Source organism: Entelurus aequoreus, linkage group LG08 (genome assembly GCF_033978785.1).
Source record: "Entelurus aequoreus isolate RoL-2023_Sb linkage group LG08, RoL_Eaeq_v1.1, whole genome shotgun sequence".
In the NCBI taxonomy this organism is placed as follows: Eukaryota; Metazoa; Chordata; class Actinopteri; order Syngnathiformes; family Syngnathidae; genus Entelurus; species Entelurus aequoreus.
This window is the reverse complement of record NC_084738.1, coordinates 59,844,513-59,863,620: the sequence shown is the minus strand read 5'-3', so window position 1 is coordinate 59,863,620 and position 19,108 is coordinate 59,844,513. Positions and strand designations below refer to the sequence as shown.

At 38.3% G+C, this 19,108-nt stretch overlaps 2 protein-coding genes across 3 annotated transcripts in view; one reads left to right on the top strand and one right to left on the bottom strand.

Moving 5' to 3' along the window:
• The window catches only part of hexb (hexosaminidase B (beta polypeptide)), a 26,002-nt gene extending 10,505 nt beyond the window's left edge, over nt 1–15,497 (top strand). Inside the window, exons 7-14 of one of the 2 annotated variants that reach the window (XM_062056957.1) lie at nt 5,388–5,520; nt 5,604–5,784; nt 5,871–5,957; nt 6,043–6,115; nt 9,180–9,360; nt 14,565–14,655; nt 14,855–14,959; nt 15,031–15,497. In XM_062056957.1, the coding sequence (XP_061912941.1) occupies nt 5,388–5,520; nt 5,604–5,784; nt 5,871–5,957; nt 6,043–6,115; nt 9,180–9,360; nt 14,565–14,655; nt 14,855–14,959; nt 15,031–15,094 (915 nt within the window). In that variant the 3' untranslated portion in view covers nt 15,095–15,497. Of the gene's footprint in view, nt 1–5,387; nt 5,521–5,603; nt 5,785–5,870; nt 5,958–6,042; nt 6,116–8,869; nt 9,045–9,179; nt 9,361–14,564; nt 14,656–14,854; nt 14,960–15,030 lie in introns of both variants that reach the window. The other variant, XM_062056958.1, reaches the window with a different exon arrangement.
• gfm2 (GTP dependent ribosome recycling factor mitochondrial 2) overlaps nt 14,704–19,108 on the bottom strand; it is a 19,855-nt gene continuing 15,450 nt past the window's right edge. The window contains exons 20-21 of the mRNA XM_062056955.1: nt 15,271–15,440; nt 14,704–15,090 (exon numbers count right to left, since the gene is read on the bottom strand). Of these exons, the coding sequence (XP_061912939.1) occupies nt 15,312–15,440 (129 nt within the window). The 3' untranslated portion in view covers nt 14,704–15,090; nt 15,271–15,311. The remainder of the gene's footprint in view (nt 15,091–15,270; nt 15,441–19,108) is intronic.

The following is a 19,108-nucleotide window of genomic DNA, read 5'->3' as shown; positions in this document are numbered from 1 at the left end:
CCGGAAATGTGTCCTGTGAAAAAACGTCCGACCGGAACTCTCTAATAACTAAAGTTCCTTGGGTGAATAATGTGAACTCACTACACCGGTATGTTTTAGCGCTTTCATGTCGAGTTTACTGACAGATGTAAGAACTTTACAACTTTAAATTAGAAATGGCAACAGCGGAGGATGAATGTCCCATAACATGAAGATAGAGAAAAAGAAGCTTATCGACTACAAAGGCGGACATGCGCAATTTTTCAGGATTTATGCAGATCCCAAATACAGATCAGCAGGTAAGAAAAGTCTATTTTGTATAATATTGCGAAACAAAACGCCAGATAATATGTCTTACCTTATACACACATCATAATGATACTTGTATGTTTAATGCGCTGACAATCCATCAAGCGGTGCGGCTTCATAGCTTACCAAAGTCGTACTAAAACATTTTGATAGATTTTCAAACGCCGTGTGTAATGTTCTATATTTTCAATGAAACATATAAAATGTTGGTGTTGTTTACTTGAGTCATATTGCCATCATATTGCAGTCTACATGTATTTCTTATGTTTCACTGCCATCTACTGGTCACACTTATCATTACACCATGTACCAAATGAAATTGCTTCGAGGTCGGTAAGCAAAACACCTTCACATTAGGCGCACCGGGTTATAAGGCGCACTGTCAAGTTATGAGGGGGAAAAAACATTTTAAGTGCGCCTTATTGTCTGGAAAATACGGTAATTAGTTTACAGTAAATTCAAACTAGTCCTTATATTGGAATATAATCTGTTCCAGGTCAAAATGTGGCCATCATAAAGCCTTTGTTGTTGTGTAATGTTTTAACAAGTGTGAAAATAAAATGGAAAATTCCTGAAGTAATTTTGATGGGCCCGCAATCTGTGCTGTGAACCTGTGGCCCTAACATTACCTTGTTTTAGTTGGAACAGTTAGCATACTTGCAGTCTTAAAATCCATGAATTTTAGGTTTTAATTATCTAAATTTGTTCAAATGCTCGTATAAAACATTAGCGTGCTAATGTTAGCATGATAACAGGAAAACAGGGCTGCCAAGTTCCAGAAAATGACAAGAGTGAGACATTAGTTGGATGATGCGTTTGAAAAAATGTTGGCCTTTTTTAACACAGATTTGGCCTGTTTTAACGTTGATTTATATTTTAAGACTGACGTCCTCACCTCCAGCGGCTCTCCCTGCACTGTGGCCTCCTAATGCCAGTCTTAATTAAGCAGAAATTAGAAATGAAAATCATTTCCACTGTTTCTCTGCTGGCTTTTCTGTCTCATCCTCTGCTTCTGTGTTTTTAATTTGTATCTAATCTACATCTCCATCGTCTTCTGATCTGTCTTCATCTTCCAGTGTTGCCAACTCCTCGGTAAGGAAAGTAGCTATTGACTGTCATGTTGCCAGAAGTTGATAGATGATATCATTGCCTCATTTGTATAATTGATTACAATGGACGCTGTAGGAGGGAGGAATAACGTAGTGGGAGACATAAAAAGTAAATTAAAAAAGCAAATTATGATTAGAACTGTAAAGAATTTTTTTTCTATTGATTCTTAGTTTTAGTTGTTCTTTGTTCAATATTGTTAAATGTTAGACTATCAAATTTGATCAAAAGACTAAAGGGTTGTGATATTTACAAAGGAACTAAATATATTGACTGGCTCATTAACATGAACAGTAAATTTGTTTTTATTTAAAGTGTGACAGTGATTAAACATTTATTTCTCACACAGTTAACCAAGGCAGAAACAGCGGTAGCTTTGCACAAAGTTGATGTGGGTCTTCTCTCTACTCTGACTGGAATATAACTTGATTTGTCATTGCACCTAAAAGTACAACAAAATGTGTTTTCAGTACCAGCAGTCCAAGAGCAGACATTAAGTAGACAGGCTGCTCACAGCAGCACCACCTTTACGTTAAAGGACATTACAGTGATACGCTTTTTCATGTCTCCAAAACACCCCAAAAAGTCACTAGATTTGTCGCAAGTCACTTTTAAAAAAGAAAGTCCCTAAGAAGAGATGGAAAGTCACTAGATTTAGCGAGAAAGTCATCAAGCTGACAACACTGCGCTGAGGTGTGTGTGAAAGATACTGTAGATGCCAAGACCCGCTTTATGTTGCTTTTGATCGGCTTACATTGCGAGGGGTGCCTTCCATGGTTAAGCACAAGATTTTATGGATTGGTCTGGAATTTGTTATTCCAGTCAATCAATCAGAGTTACTCAAACTACGGCAAACCGGGAGGAAAAAAGTTTATTATTCTGAAAAAAATAAATATATATTATTAGAGGTGTCCGATAATGGCTTTTTTGCCGATGTTCCTATTGTCCAACTCTTAATTACAGATTCCGATATCAACCGATACCGATATATACAGTCGTGGAATTAACGCCTAATTTTGTTGTGATGCCCCGCTGGATGCATTAAACAATGTAACAAGGTTTTCCAAAATAAATCAACTCAAGTTATGGAAAAAAATGGCAACATGGCACTGCCATATTTATTATTGAAGTCACAAAGTGCATTATTTTTTTTAACATGCCTCATAACAGCAGCTTGGAATTTGGGACATGCTCTCCCTGAGAGACCATGAGGAGGTTGAGGTGGGCGGGGTTGGGGGGGGGGGGGGTATATTGTAGCTTCCCGGAAGAGTTAGTGCTGCAAGGGGTTCTGGGTATTTGTTCTGTTGTGTTTATGTTGTGTTCTGATGCTTATATTTCTCCATTCACTAATCTATAGAGATTCCGATAATATCGGACTGCCGTGCGGATGTTCTCACGAAATCCGTTTGTCATTCTTGTTTGGTGTTGGTTCACAGTGTGGCGCATATTTGTAACAGTGTTGAAGTTGTTTATACGGCCACCCTCAGTGTGACTTGTATGGCTGTTGACAAAGTATGCTTTGCATTCACTTGTGTGTGTGAAAAGCCGTAGATATTATGTGATTGGGCCGGCACGCGAAGGCAGTGCCTTTAAGGTTTATTGGCGCTCTGTACTTCTCCCTACGTCCGTGTACACAGCGGCGTTTTAAAAAGTCATACATTTTCCTTTTTGAAACCGATACCGATAATTTCCGATATTACATTTTAAAGCATTCATCGCCCGATAATATCGGACTGCCGATATTATCGGAATCTCTAATGATTAGTGAATGGAGAAATACAAGCATCAGAAATGTCAATTGTGGTGTGAAAATTGGTTAAATTGTGGGACTCTCACGCTCAAAGAGTGGCGCTCAGGGAAAAGGTAGTGTACTTTTAAGGTAGCGCTAACTATCAAAATCCCTGATTTTTAGGTTTGAATTAATATAATTAGCCAAAATACTAGTATAAAACTTTATCATGCTAATGTTGGCATGATATCATCGGAAAAGTTATCATTGGTGCCAAGTATCAAAGTCAATGATGTTTAGATAAAATGCTAGCATAAGACATTAGCATGCTAACATTCGTAAAGTGAGCATACCTCTTAAGACGGCATCATTGTTTTTCAAAACATGATTTTTAGGTTTGTTAAAATGACAGAATAACATGTTAAAGTACCAATGATTGTCTTACACACACACGAGGTGTGGTGAAATTATTCTCTGCACTTGACCCACTAGCTCTGTAGAACTTGCACCTGGCTCGCTGACAACAAGCTATCCATACACTTGGGTAAAACAGAATCCATCCTGTTTGGGTCCCACATCAAACTTAAGAAAGTCAATGACTTCACCATAAAAGTAGGTGACATTGTTATCACCAGGAAAGATGAGGTCACCTACCTAGGTTCCATTCTAGAGGCTAACCTTTCCTGTGATAAAATGGCAACCAAAGTAATCAAAAAGGTTAACCAACGAACGAGATTGCTCTACAGAATTTCCTCTCTGGTCAACAAAAGCACCTTGAGGATTCTGGCGGGAACTCTCGTTCAACCCTTTTTCGATTACGCATGCACCTCCTGGTACCCTAGCACCTCCAAAACCCTCAAATCTAAACTCCAAACATCTCAGAACAAGCTAGTCAGGTTACTTCTAGACCTCCACCTCAGATCCCACCTCACTCCTACCCACTTCTCTAAAGTGGGCTGGCTCAAGGTGGAGGACAGAGTTAAACAACTTGCACTGAGCCTAGTCTATAAAATCTGCTACACCTCCCTGATACCGAAGTACATGTCAAACTACTTCCTTAACGTAAATGACCGCCATAGCCACAACACCAGGGGGTGCTCCACTAACCACGTTAAACTCAGATTCCGAACTAACAAAGGTCTTAACTCATTCTCTTTCTATGCTACATCAATGTGGAATGCGCTCCCAACAGGTATAAAAGAAAGGGCATCTCTATCCTCCTTCAAAACCGCAATAAAAGTTCACCTCCAGGCAGCTACAACCCTAAACTAACACCCTCCCCGGATTGCTGATAATCAAATGTAAACAATCAAATGCAGATACTTTTTCTTTTTCTTATGCCTTCTGATCTCTCTCTGTCTCTCTCTCTCTCTCTCTCTCTCTCTCTCTCTCTCTCTCTCTCTCTCTCTCTCTCTCTCTCTCTCTATGTCCACTACTTGATGTCCATATCCTCCCCCCCACCCTCCACAACCCTGATTGTAAATAATGTAAATAATTCAATGTGATTATCTTATGTGATGACTGTATTATGATGATAGTATATATGATAGTATATATCTGTATCATGAATCAATTTAAGTGGACCCCGACTTAAACAAGTTGAAAAACTTATTCGGGTGTTACCATTTAGTGGTCAATTGTACGGAATATGTACTTCACTGTGCAACCTACTAATAAAAGTCTCAATCAATCAATCATCACCCCTTGGGAGGTGAGGGGGGCAGTGAGCAGCAGCGGTGGCCACGCTCTGGAATCATTTTGGTGATTTAACCCCCAATTCCAACTCTTGATGCTGAGTGCCAAGCAGGAAGGTAATGGGTCCCATTTTTATAGTCTTTGGTATGACTCGGCCGGGGTTTTAACTCACAACCTACCCATCTCAGGGCGGACACTCTAACCACTAGGCCACTGAGTAGGATTAGCATGCTAGTGTTAGCATGCTAACATAGGATAAGTTGGCATACTTCTTGGATAAAAAAACATGATTTTTAGGTTCAAACAAAATAAGCTAAAAAGATTGCATTAGCACACTAACTTTAGCATGTTAGCATGGGAACAGTGAGCATACATACAAGATGGCGGAAAGTATCAAAATCCATGATTTTCAGGTTCAAATGAATAAAATGTGAATGGATGCTTGTTTCGTAGCAGTCTCATAATTACATGCTGTACAATGCAACTAAAAGAAAGTCAAACTACTTGCCCTCCCTGAGAATCATGTAACGCAGGAAGAAGGAATAGTTTTTTTTACTGCTTCCGACAGGGAGCATACCACCCGTACACTCACGTGTACACACCGTCCGACGTGAAGATGATCATCGAGTTTGCCCGTCTTCGAGGCATCCGGGTCATCCCAGAGTTCGACACGCCAGGTCACACGCAGTCTTGGGGCAAAGGTTTGCGTCGCCACACAACTTCCTGCAGCCGCCTTCTTAACTCGGAAAAAAAGCAATGGACTCGGTATCTTCTCCATACTCAGGGCAGTCGGACCTGCTGACGCCCTGTTTCGCTGGGCCCAAACCGTCCGGCAGCTTCGGCCCGGTAAACCCCATCCTCAACACCACCTACAACTTCATGAGTCAGCTCTTCAAGGAGATCAGCGCCGTCTTCCCAGATGCTTACGTTCACCTGGGAGGCGACGAGGTGGACTTCACCTGCTGGTGCGACTTCCAGTTCTTACTTTTGTTGTTGTTGTTGGCGTCTCCTTAGCAACAAACTTTTATCGTTTATCTCCCGCCCTCTGTAGGAAGTCCAACCCTGACATCCAGAGGTTCATGGAGCAGGAAGGCTTCGGTCAAGACTACAGCAAGCTGGAGTCCTTTTACATCCAAAGGTGGGCTGCGTATCTCCACGTAATGTGTCATGGATGTGATAATTGGTGAAAAATATCCGCAATAAACTATCTGATATGCTTTTAGACTCTTGGACATTGTGGCCTCCACCAACAAGGGCTACATGATCTGGCAGGAGGTCTTTGACAATGGCGTTAAGGTAAACGACGAAAAGGACTAGTCAGTCATTCTTGACAATCATCATGCCAAGTCATTATTAGTAGCGATAGCTAACGTAACACTTGTTTGATTGATGTTCTGACCAGTGGCATGCTGTGAGGTTTATGGCTGGACTCCTTTGGGTTCTCCATGGTCCTGCCATGTATTTGACCAGGAAAGGATCGGAATCATGCGTATAGTTTATAGAATTTATAACACAGTTCAATGGAAAAATACTGTTTAGTTTAGTTTTTTGATTGATTGAAACTTTTATTAGTAGATTGCACAGTACAGTACATATTCCGTACAATTGACTACTAAATGGTAACACCCGAATACGTTTTTCAACTTGTTTAAGTCGGGGTCCACGTTAATCAATTCATGTCTTACCATATATTGGTTTGATTTATTTTTCATGATGACAGCCTCGCCTGTCAGCACGCCACTGGTTCAAACTGCATTGTAAACCTACTTAACCTGCAGTTACAGACCCCCGCCAGCAGGGGTGCTGCAGTATGGTGTCAGACAGTGCCAAAACCACACTGAAACTTAGCTTAGACAACGATGCATTTCTCTGTTTCTCCGCACGTGCGGTGGTTCTAGGCCTGGGCGATGAAACAATATCATTATATATCGCTATAGATACGTAATAAGATGCGTTCGATAAAACGTTCAATCTTTTTTTTTTCTTCTTCTTCTTCGTCGGATGAAACCGGAAGTTACGAAGCAAAGGTTGGTTGCACAAATAAATATTGTTTAATTTGTCTTCCCTTATATTGGTTTGATTTATTTTTCATGATGACCGCCTCGCCTGTCACCACGCCACTGGTTCAAACTGCATTGTAAACCTACTTGACCTGCAGTTGTAGACCCTCGCCAGCAGGGGTGCTGCAGTATATTGTCAAAACAGTGCCAAAACCACACTGAAACGATGCATTTCTCTGTTTCTCCGCACATGCGGTGGTCCTAGGCCTGGGCGATAAAACAATATCATTATATATCGCTATAGATACGTAATAAGATGCGTTCGATAAAACGTTCAATCTTTTTTTTTTTTCTTCTTCTTCGTCGAATGAAACCGGAAGTTACGAAGCAAAGGTTGGTTGCACAAATAAATATTGTTTAATTTGTCTTCCCATATATTGGTTTGATTTATTTTTCATGATGACCGCCTCGCCTGTCAGCACGCCACTTGTTCAAACTGCATTGTAAACCTACTTGACCCGCAGTTATAGACCCTCGCCAGCAGGGGTGCTGCAGTATAGTGTCAAAACTGTGCCAAAACCACACTGAAACGATGCATTTCTCTGTTTCTCCGCACGTGCGGTGGTCCTAGGCCTGGGCGATAAAACAATATCATTATATATCGCTATAGATACGTAATAAAATGCGTTTGATAAAACATTAAAATTATCATTTTTTCCTTCTATGTCGGAAGAAAACGGAAGTTGCGAAGCAAAGGTTGGTTGCACGAACAAAAGCACTCGCTGTCTGGTAACCAAGCAACGCAGGAAGTCATCACTGATCAGTGGGTGTGACACGCTATCAGCCAATTAGCTAACCGTATCAACTATCAAGTTTGGTTGCACCATTGTGTTGTCTCCCGGTTGATTCTTTGCACGGAGTGAGAAGACAAAGTAAAAATTAAGAAATTGTGGAGAAAACAGGAAAAGTAATATCGACAGTATGGCTGTTTTGGGGATATTTAAAAAGGACCGTAGTCAGACCAATGTGGTCTGTAAATGATGCTTGTCTCGACCAAGACCTGGCCCTAAACATGCAGAAAATATATCTTCTCAGGTTTCTCTGTTTACATTTTCACACTTTGCACTATTTTGTTACACTTTATTAAGCATTTCTTACATACTCTTTATTTTTGCACCTTAATTTAAGAGCTTAATGTTAAGTGTTCAATGTGATTTTTATTTTTATTTTGTTTACGTTGTTTGAGTGTCTTCCATGCTTGTGTTGACATTTTCTTTCTGCCTTGATGGCTGAGGGGATTATATTCAGAGGAAAGTTACATTTGATATTAAAAATCTTAAAAATGTTCATATATTTTTCCTCCTGGCCCTTATCTTTGTTAGGTCATAAAAATATCAATAGTTATCGATATCAACCGATATAAAACCCGTATATTGTGATTAGGGCTGCACAACTAATCGATTAAATTGATTAAAACCGATTATAAAAATAGTTGCAGATTAATTTAGTCATCGATTCGTTGGATCTATGCTATGCGCATGCGCAGAGGCAAAATTTATTTATTTTTTTAAATAATTTTTTTTTTTAATATAATTTTTATTTTTTTTAATAAACCTTTATTTATAAACTGCAACATGTACAAACAGCTGAGAAACAATAATCAAACTAAGTATGGTGCCAGTATGCTGTTTTTTTTCAGTAAAATACTGGAAAGGATAGAAATGTAGTTTGTCTCTTTTATCCGATTATTAATCGAAGTAATAATCGACAGATTAATCGATTATCAAATTAATAGTTAGTTGCAGCCCTAATTGTGATACAGATTTCAGTCGTATCGCCCAGCCTTACGTACCAATAAAGGGTAACGTGATTGTTTAATAGGTTTTTACAATCAGAAAAGAGGGGAGTTGTATTTAATGCCCGCCCCTAAATGCCAAAAGAGTGGGACGTCTACAGAAAAAAACTCAAAAAATGGTATTATTAATATTATCCTCCAAAGTGTGTTTGTACTCTGGCACCATCAAGCGAGCCTAACCTAAACACATTGCAGCTGAAGCCCGACACCATTGTGCACGTGTGGATGAATGACGGGGCGGACGGGGAAATGCACAACGTGACCGCTGCCGGATACACCACCATCCTCTCGGCCCCCTGGTACCTAGATTACATTAGCTACGCCCAGGACTGGCAGAAGTACTACAAGGTCGAACCGCTCAACTTCACCGGTCAGTCAGGCGTGGTGTCCACCTAATCATCAACAGGCTTACGCTTACAAGTGCACAGAACCAACAAAAAAGACAGGAAGGGACATTCCAAACACGTTATTTATGACAATGCTGCTTGTCCTGTGTGTTGTGTAGCTGAAGGCAGACACAATCATCCACGTGTGGAAAGGGACCCGGCAGCAATACCAGAATGAGACTGCAAAAGTCACGTCGTCAGGGTACCAGACCCTGCTCTCCACCCCCTGGTACCTGAACCGTATCGCCTACGGCCAGGACTGGCTGGGCGCTTACAAGGTTGACCCTCAGGACTTCCAGGGTTGGTGTCTGTTTTAGCACCAAAGTACACTGGAACCTCTAGAACCTCCCAAAAATGTTCTTATAGGAAACAATAAAGAGTCCATATCCAAAGTCCTTTAACATTATAAATGCTTAGGGATGGGTACCGAGTCCGGTACTTTTTTGGCACCGACCGAATCCTACCACATAAATCCAACGGTGCCATGTTATGGTACCTGGGTTGCACGTGACGTCGCGCCCGTTTGCCGACTCATTTCGCACTTTGAAGTGAAGTCCAACAGATCTGAGAGCGGATTCAGCCAAACTACCGTATTTCTCGGACTATAAGTCGCTCCGGAGTATAAGTCGCACCGGCCGAAAATGCATAATAAAGAAGGAAAAAAACATATATAAGTCGCACTGGAGTATAAGTCGCATTTTTTGGGGAATGTATTTGATAAAACCCAACACCAAGAATAGACATTTGAAAGGCAATTTAAAATAAATAAAGAATAGTGAACAACAGGCTGAATAAGTGTACGTTATATGACGCATAAATAACCAACTGAAAAGGTGCCTGGTATGTTAACGTAACATATTATGGTAAGAGTCATTCAAATAACTATAACATATAGAACATGCTATACGTTTACCAAACAATCTGTCACTCCTAATCGCTAAATCCCATGAAATCTTATACGTCTAGTCTCTTACGTGAATGAGCTAAATAATATTATTTGATATTTTACGGTAATGTGTTAATAATTTCACACACAAGTCGCTCCTGAGTATAAGTTGCACCCCCGGCCAAACTATGAAAAAAAACTGCGACTTATAGTCCGAAAAATACTGTACCTCTCAGTAATGTTGCAATTTTCAATGCCCACGAAGCAATTGACTCAACAAATAAAACAACGCTCCAATGTAGGTAAAGTAAGGCTTCACTTTTCCAAAAATGCGCTAGATTGATGCTAATATACATCGGCTTTGCTACTGATTAGCATTTCTGCGATTTGACATGGCGATTTCAACACCTCTAAATTTTTTAATGAAAACTACAACGAAGATGCTCATTACAATCAAACGGCTGGTGTGTAGTAAGGACAATACTTATAGTATCAACACTTTTTAGGGCGCAACAAAAACCCAAAGTGCCATAAACTGTACACAACTGCTGTCTAACGTCTTGGGCAACTGTAATTGCAACTTAATGTCATACTTGCAAATAATGTGATGATAATAATCAAGGACAGCGGTTATCATAATCTGATATATTTGTAAATTTGCAATAAAAAGTGACATATGTTTTTTTTTTAAAAAACAATTCATATTTTTTAACACACAAAAAAGTACCAAAAATTGGTACTGTTGAGTGCTAGTATCGGTTCCCAGGTACTGGGTGTTGGTACCGTATCGGTTCAAATGTGAACGATACCCATCCCTATACATGGCTCAAGAAGTAAATGTTATTCATTTAAAAGTTGTTAAAATGTTGAGGCAGTTTTCCCCCGACTGTAGAGGTTCCACTGTAGTTCCTTTTCATTAGACATGATTTCCAAGTTTTAGTTGTAAAAGGTCATGGATCATTTTACTGGGGTTGTTGATGCATGTATCATTAGTTTTTTTCCCCCCATTGAAACAAACACAAGAAAAACGGATATTGACCTTTTATTTTGTAATCATTTTTTTTTAATAGTTCGATTTTTAAAGTAAAAAAAAAAACTTAAATAACATTGCGTTTTTCTGATTATACAAATGTTAATTTAATCAAATATGAAGAAGACGTTTAAGAAGCGTACAAACAGAATTCTTTGCAAATGCCTTTGATGTGCCGAGGTACGCGGAAGCAGTTTTACGTGGACTTTGGTTTGCAGCAAACAAACTGGAAGAAGACACGAGTTAAGTTGAAGTTATCCAGGATCTCTTGTTTGTTTTCGTCTTACGGCAACAAACATTGAAGATGTGGATTGTGTATTATGACGAAGCTGTATAAATAACTTCCTAGCAGGATACTTATGCACTCTTGGAGCAGGATAGGTTTGGAGATACAAGATTATAGCAGGTTGTCACTTATAGTAACAGAATTACAATGTTAAGAAAAACAAATTAGTGATGAATACTACATATTGCACACAGATCAAATAAAACAAAACCAAAAATATATATACAATACAGGCCAAAAATTTGGACTCACCTTCTCATTTCAATGCGTTTTCTATATTTTCATGACTATTTACATTGTAGATTGTCCCTGAAGGCATCAAAACTATGACACCTGTGAAGTGAAAACCATTTCAGGTGACTACCTCTTGAAGCTCGTCGAGAGAATGCCAAGAGTGTGCAAAGTAGTAATCAGAGCAAAGGGTGGCTATTTTGAAGAAACTAGAATATAAAACATGTTTTGAGTTATTTCACCTTTTTTTTTTAAGTACATAACTCCACATGTGTTCATTGATAGTTTTGATGCCTTCAGTGACAATCTACAATGTAAATAATCATGAAAATAACGAAAACGCATTGAATGAGAAGGTGTGTCCAAACTTTTGGCCTGTACTGTATGTGTATATAAACTGACCAATTAGTTGCGTCTGAAAATGACGCCATCATTCCTTGACAATTCCGTGAAGATCGCAGAAACTTACTGCTCCCCTCTCCTCCCAGGGCGTGATCAAGGGTGACGGGTCAAATGCAGAGGATAATTTCACCACACCGAGTGTGTGTGTGACAATTATTGGTACTTTATCTTTAACTTTTAACTTGATTGAAGTTATAAACCGGGGGTGTCAAAACCTTTTCCTGCAAGGGCCGCATTTAGTAAAATCAAAGTTAAGCGGGGGCTACTTCGATACATTTCGTACATTCAAAATGCTAAAAGCAAACCAATGTATGTCAATTTATGCCAAGCTATATGGACAAAACATGCATGTTTGCTTTGTGTTATTGGCGACAAAGAAAATTAGTGTAATCTGATAATTAGGGCTGTCAATAACGAATTAACGCATGCAGTTAATCCCAAAAAGCATTGTATTAATCACGTATATATGCAGATTAATCACACAATTTATTTTGCTGCTTTACCTTCGGGTTTCTGACAATAACATTGCAATTGCGACCAATTATTAAAGTATTTTTAAATTTCATTTAAATGTTTAAATTAAGTGAAATCATGCAAGCGAGTTTATTCTAGCAGTAATACTTGTCATTAATAATGATTAATCCAATTTTTAAAGTGTGATTAATCTTGTTTTGAGAATGGTTCAGTTGACAGCATTACTAATAACACCTCGATAATAATGAATTCATTTAATATTTAAGGTCTGCCGAGGGCCAGTAAAAAAAAATAGCTGTGGGCCTAAAGGCTGCACTTTGAACACCCCTGGTATAAACTGTTAAAGTATACCGGTATTCTATTTCTTCAATATGTGGACTGGTTAAGACAGAAAACAAAGACATCCTGGATAATTTCAACCTAAATCGTAGTACAGTCCTCCTGTCTTCTTCTTTGTTAGTTTACCTGCAAGAGCAAGACCACGTCACATTTGGATTTGCAAAAGTTACATTTAGATGTTTGGTATTCATTGTCTTTGATTTAATAAATGTAAATAAATGTGTGTGTGTATATGTATGTATACACACACACATTTATATACATTTATTAAATCAAAGACAATGAAAAAAACAAAATATATATATATATATATACATACACATACACATGTATACATATACTGTATTTTTCGGAGTATAAGTGCCTCTGGAGTATAAGTCGCACCGGCCGAAAATGCATAATAAAGAAGAAAAAAAACATATATAAGTCGCACTGGAGTATAAGTCGCATTTTTTGGGGACATTTATTTGATAAAACCCAACACCAAGAATAGACATTTGAAAGGCAATTTAAAATAAATAAAGAATAGTGAACAACAGGCTGAATAAGTGTACGTTATATGAGGCATAAATAACCAACTGAGAACGTGCCTGGTATGTTAACGTAACATATTATGGTAAGAGTCATTCAAATAACTATAACATATACAACATGCTATACGTTTACCAAACAATCTGTCACTCCTAATCACTAAATCCCATGAAATCTTATACGTCTAGTCTCTTACGTGAATGAGCTAAATAATATTATTTGATATTTTACTGTGTTAATAATTTCACACATAAGTCGCTCCTGAGTATAAGTCGCACCCCCGGCCAAACTATGAAAAAAACTGCGACTTATAGTCCGAAAAATACGGTACATTATATGTATATGTATATATATATATATATATATATATATATATATGTATATATATATATATATATATATACATATAAACATATACGTTATATGTATATATTCATTGTCTTGTATATGTACAGTATATATATATATATATATATGTGTGTATGTGTATATATATATATATATATATATATATATATATATACATATACATTTATACATATACACAATTTATATACATTTATTAAATCAAAGACAATGAATATATATACATATATATAATGTATATGTATATATATATATACATGTATATGTATGTATAATGTGTGTGTATATGTATATATATATATACAGTATAAGCCAAAAGTTTGGACACACCTTCTCATTCAATGTGTTTTCTTTATTTTCATGACTATTTACATTGTAGATTGTCACTGAAGGCATGAAAACGATGAATGAACACATGTGGAGTTATGTACTTAACAAAAAAAGGTGAAATAACTGAAAACATGTTTTATATTCTAGTTTCTTCAAAATAGCCACCTTTTGCTCTGATTACTTGCTTTGCACACTCTTGGCATTCTCTCGATGAGCTTCAAGAGGTAGTCACCTGAAAGGGTTTTCACTTCACAGGTGTCATAGTGTTGATGCCTTCAGTGACAATCTACAATGTAAATAGTCATGAAAATAAAGAAAATGCAATGAAATTAGGTGTGTCCAAACTTTTGGCCGATATATATATAACAAACCGTTTTTCATTTTATAATTTTGTTTACTTTTAATGACTAAAAAAAACAGGTTGTTATCTGTAATTTTGTGGTGATTTCAAATAAAAAAGCAAATGCTACAAATTATATAATGATAGAATTGGGACTCGACTACTCAGACTACAGCGCTACGTTTACTTGTGTGCAGTTAAGTGTAAGCCTGTTGAAGCAGGAAAACATTTGAATCATTATTGGTAATCATGAACACGGAATCCTGACAGAGCTTCCTTTACAAAACAGGAACTGATGAACAGAAGAAGCTTGTGATTGGTGGAGAAGCCTGCTTGTGGGGGGAGTACGTGGACGCCACCAACCTCACGCCCCGACTCTGGTAAGACATCCGATAATATCGTAAGAAATGGAAGTGCGACATCTTCAGTATCAAAGAAGAGGTTTATTGCGATCTTAATATATGAAGAAATGTCAGCTCTGAGTTGAACATATTCCCATTCAAAACCAATCCACTTTCAAATTTTACATGATGATGAAATTTAAATAATTGATCACATGACCACCCTGATCCTTTGCAGGCCTCGGGCCAGCGCTGTGGCGGAGCGTCTGTGGAGCGCCAAGACCGTGACGGACATCGGCGACGCCTACAGCCGACTGTCCTCGCACCGCTGTCGCATGGTCGAGTGAGTAGCAACCAACCGTGCATTCACCAAGTATGTGGAAATACTATATATACATTTTCTTATCATTTAAGGCGCGGTATTCCCGCCGAGCCGCTCTTTTCCAGCTACTGTCCTCACGAGTACAAGGGAATCTAAGGAGAAGAGGGAAATCAACCCAAACGTGAGAAATCAAATGTGAAGCCGAATCGCGATACTCAATGCACACATCACGTCAGATCAATGCACTCTTTTGTAATGTTTGTCAAACTGATTGTTGAATACAAATGTTGATGTTTGAGCGTGCTTATGTGCACTTTTTTAATCCATCTCACCATGAATAGTACCGTGATCAAGACTGTGGAAGTTTATGTGGTCACAGCACACCAGACATGCGTCTTAGGAGTATGTTCTGGTCCTGTGGGCTCATGGCCTCGTAGGTGTCCAGTTCCAAGGAGAAGGTGGCCTTCCCTGAGGTCAGTGTCCGCAGGACGGTGGAATAACCCTTGAGCAAGACATTTCAACAACACATTAGATGGGATAAATACTGTGAGAAATTCACAATAACACATTATTGACCCTGGTTTGGTGTATGTTTTCTTTTCATCACTGGAAATTAAAAACCAAAAATACGATTGAAGGATAAATTCCATTTTAAAACGCAAAGAAGAGTCGCAGTTTTTTTCATAGTTTGGCCGGGGGTGCGACTTATACTCAGGAGCGACTTATGTGTGAAATTATAATAATAATTTCACACATAAGTCGCTCCTGAGTATAAGTCGCACCCCCGGCCAAACTATGAAAAAAACTGCAACTTATAGTCCGAAAAATACTGTACGTAATTACGTCCTAGAAGCCGGAAGAGGGCGGGACATAACAGTGGCAAATTAGCGGTAGGGCTGGGCAATATGGCAAAAAAGAAAACAAATTGTTTTCTTCTTCTTTGCATTTTAAAATGAAATTTATCGTTCAATCGTATTTTTGGTTTTTAATTTCCAGTGATTACTGTAAAATATCAAATATTATTTAGCTCATTCACGTAAGAGACTAGACGTATAAGATTTCATGGGATTTAGTGATTAGGAGTGACAGATTGTTTGGTAAACGTATAGCATGTTCTATATGTTATAGTTATTTGAATGACTTACCATAATATGTTACGTTAACATACCAGGCACGTTCTCAGTTGGTTATTTATGCCTCATATAATGTACACTTATTCAGCCTGTTGTTCACTATTCTTTATTTTAAATTGCCTTTCAAATGTCTATTCTTGGTGTTGGGTTTTATCAAATACATTTCCCCAAAAAAATGCGACTTATACTCCAGTGAGACTTATATGTTTTTTTCCTTCTTTATTATGCATTTTCGGCCAGTGCGACTTACACTCCGGAGCGACTTATACTCCGAAAAATACGGTACTTACCTGCCTAACACATGCACGCGCAATGGCTTTGGGTGATGTTGGCTAATAATAGCAATTTGAAGAGTTAGCGTGAGCAGTCATTGCATGTTTATTATTATCAACATCATAAATGCAAATTGTTTCTCTTGGACTGCTTTTATATTTGTGCACACTGCAAAAAGTCAGTGTTCAAAAACAAGAAAAAAAATACAAAAATTAGGGATATTTTATTTGAACTAAGCAAAATTATCTGCCAATAGAACAAGAAAATTCGGCTTGTCAAGACTTTCCAAAACAAGTAAAATTAGCTAACCTCAATGAACCCAAAAATACCTTAAAATAAGTATATTCTCACTAACAACAACTGTACTACTATAGGAGTACGTATTTTCTATTTTTTCATTGAAAATAAAACAGCAAAGTCCATTTGGCTGTCATCTGTTTTAATATGAGACACAATTGTGTCAAAGTCATGATTTTTTTTTTTTTTTTTTACAAGCTTAAAATAAGAAATTATTACTTTAAAAAAGTAGTTTTATACTTGTGAGTGTTGATGACACAGCTTTGCATCAGTTGATATTCTAGTTTCAAGCATGTTTTACTCAATATAGGTCATCAAATCTCAGCAACAAGCTGTAATATCTTACTGAGATCATTTAGGACCAAAACACTTAAAACAAGTAACACTAACATAAAATCTGCTTAGTGAGAAGAATTATCTTATCGGACAGAAAATAAGCAAATATCACCCTTATTTGAGATATTTAATCTTACTTAGATTTCAGTTTTTGCAGTGCACGTGAAAAATAGACAGTTTTAAAACCAATGTTTTTTTAAACCATTAACGGTATCATAATAATGGTGTTCTTGTTATATTGTTTGCTTTGAAAAATGTAACTGTGAGCAAGTTGCCAACAGCAAGATCCTCAACCCATGTATCATTTGTTCATTCATTTTTCAAAATAAAACCAAAAGTTAAATAGAAAATTGACAAAACAGAGAACATATCAACTTATTTTTTGTGAATTCATTTGACATACAAAGTTTACCCGGAAGTAGTTTTACGTGGACTTGTGCTTGCAGGTAGAAAACATAAAGGCAGGAGGACCGAGGGGGTTTCAATCAAGTTGCAGTTATGGGATTTCTTTATTTATAGGACTGCATAAAGATCTTGACCCTAAATAAACATCAAACATGTTGTATGGCCACGAAACTCGATAATTACCTGATGAGTCAGGATTTTCTAATCTTGCCTTAGTCCTTTTGTTCACAAAAGAAGCAGAAAATGGCCAATCACAAACATGGACTTAAGACTGCTTACAGTTTATGTCACTCAGGAAGAACAATTTTATGAATGATATAAAAATATTGTACTTTCTAAAGGAAACGTGGTTACAGTTGAAAAATGCAAGAAAGAAGGCTCGCAGAAAATTACACTACTTTAATATTTAACCCTGTACATCATTAATGAACACGTACTGCAATCATACTTGCCAACCTTGAGACCTCCGAATTCGGGACATGGGGGGCGGGGTTTGGTGGTAGCAGGGGTGTATATTGTAGCGTCCCGGAAGAGTTAGTGCTGCAAGGGGTTCTGGGTATTTGTTCTGTTGTGTTTATGTTGTGTTACGGTGCGGATGTTCTCCCGAAATGTGTTTGTCATTCTTGTTTGGTGGGGGTTCACAGTGTGGTGCATATTTGTAACAGTGTTAAAGTTGTTTATACGGACACCCTCAGTGTGACCTGTATGGCTGTTGATCAAGTATGGATTGCATTCACTTGTGTGTGTGTGTGTGTGTGTGTGTGTGTGTGTGTGTGTGTGTGTGTGTGTGTGTGTGTGTGTGTGTGTGTGTGTGTGTGTGTGTGTGTGTGTGTGTGTTAAAGCCGCTTATATTATGTGACTGGGCCGGCATGCTGTTTGTATGGAGGAAAAGCGGACGTGACGACAGGTTGTAGAGGACGCTAAAGGCAGTGCCTTAACGCCCCCAATATTGTTGTCCGGGTGGAAATTGGGAGAAATTCGGGAGAATGGTTGCCCCGGGAGATTTTCGGGAGGGGCACTGAAATTTGTGAGTCTCCCGGGAAAATCGGGAGGGTTATAAATAAATGGGTTGTACTTGTATAGCGCTTTTCTACCTTCAAGGTACTCAAAGCGCTTTGACAGTATTTCCACATTCACCCATTCACACACTGATGGCGGGAGCTGCCATGCAAGGCGCTAACCAGCAGCCATCAGGAGCAAGGGTGAAGTGTCTTGCCCATGGACACAACGGACGTGACTAGGATGGTAGAAGGTGGGGATTGAACCCCAGTAACCAGCAACCCTCCGATTGCTGGCACGGCCACTCTACCAACTTCGCCACGCCGCCCCTTGGCAAGTATGACTGCAATACTACTCTGTTTGTGGTGGTAATGGTGTAGTTTATTCTTTCAACTACAGTGGTGTCAGGCAAACGTGGTAAAATCTGAAAATATAGTAACAATAGTAAGGTGTGCCTGTGGTAAGAAAAAAAAATCACTGTTACTGCGTGTGCCCTGTGTGCAGTTATTTAATCTTCCACAGGATGGCAGCAGGTAGCTAAGGACTTTGTTCGTCAATATAATGACTCTATTCAAAATCACTAAAATGGCAGTGACAAAAACGGATAAATATCTGAAAAGGGAAAAATGTAACTCCGAACTGGACATTTATTTGCATCTTTTCATGAGGCAGTGGCAGCAAAACGAAAACAAAAAGCCAAGTCAGTGGATATCGCAGCTATGTCCAC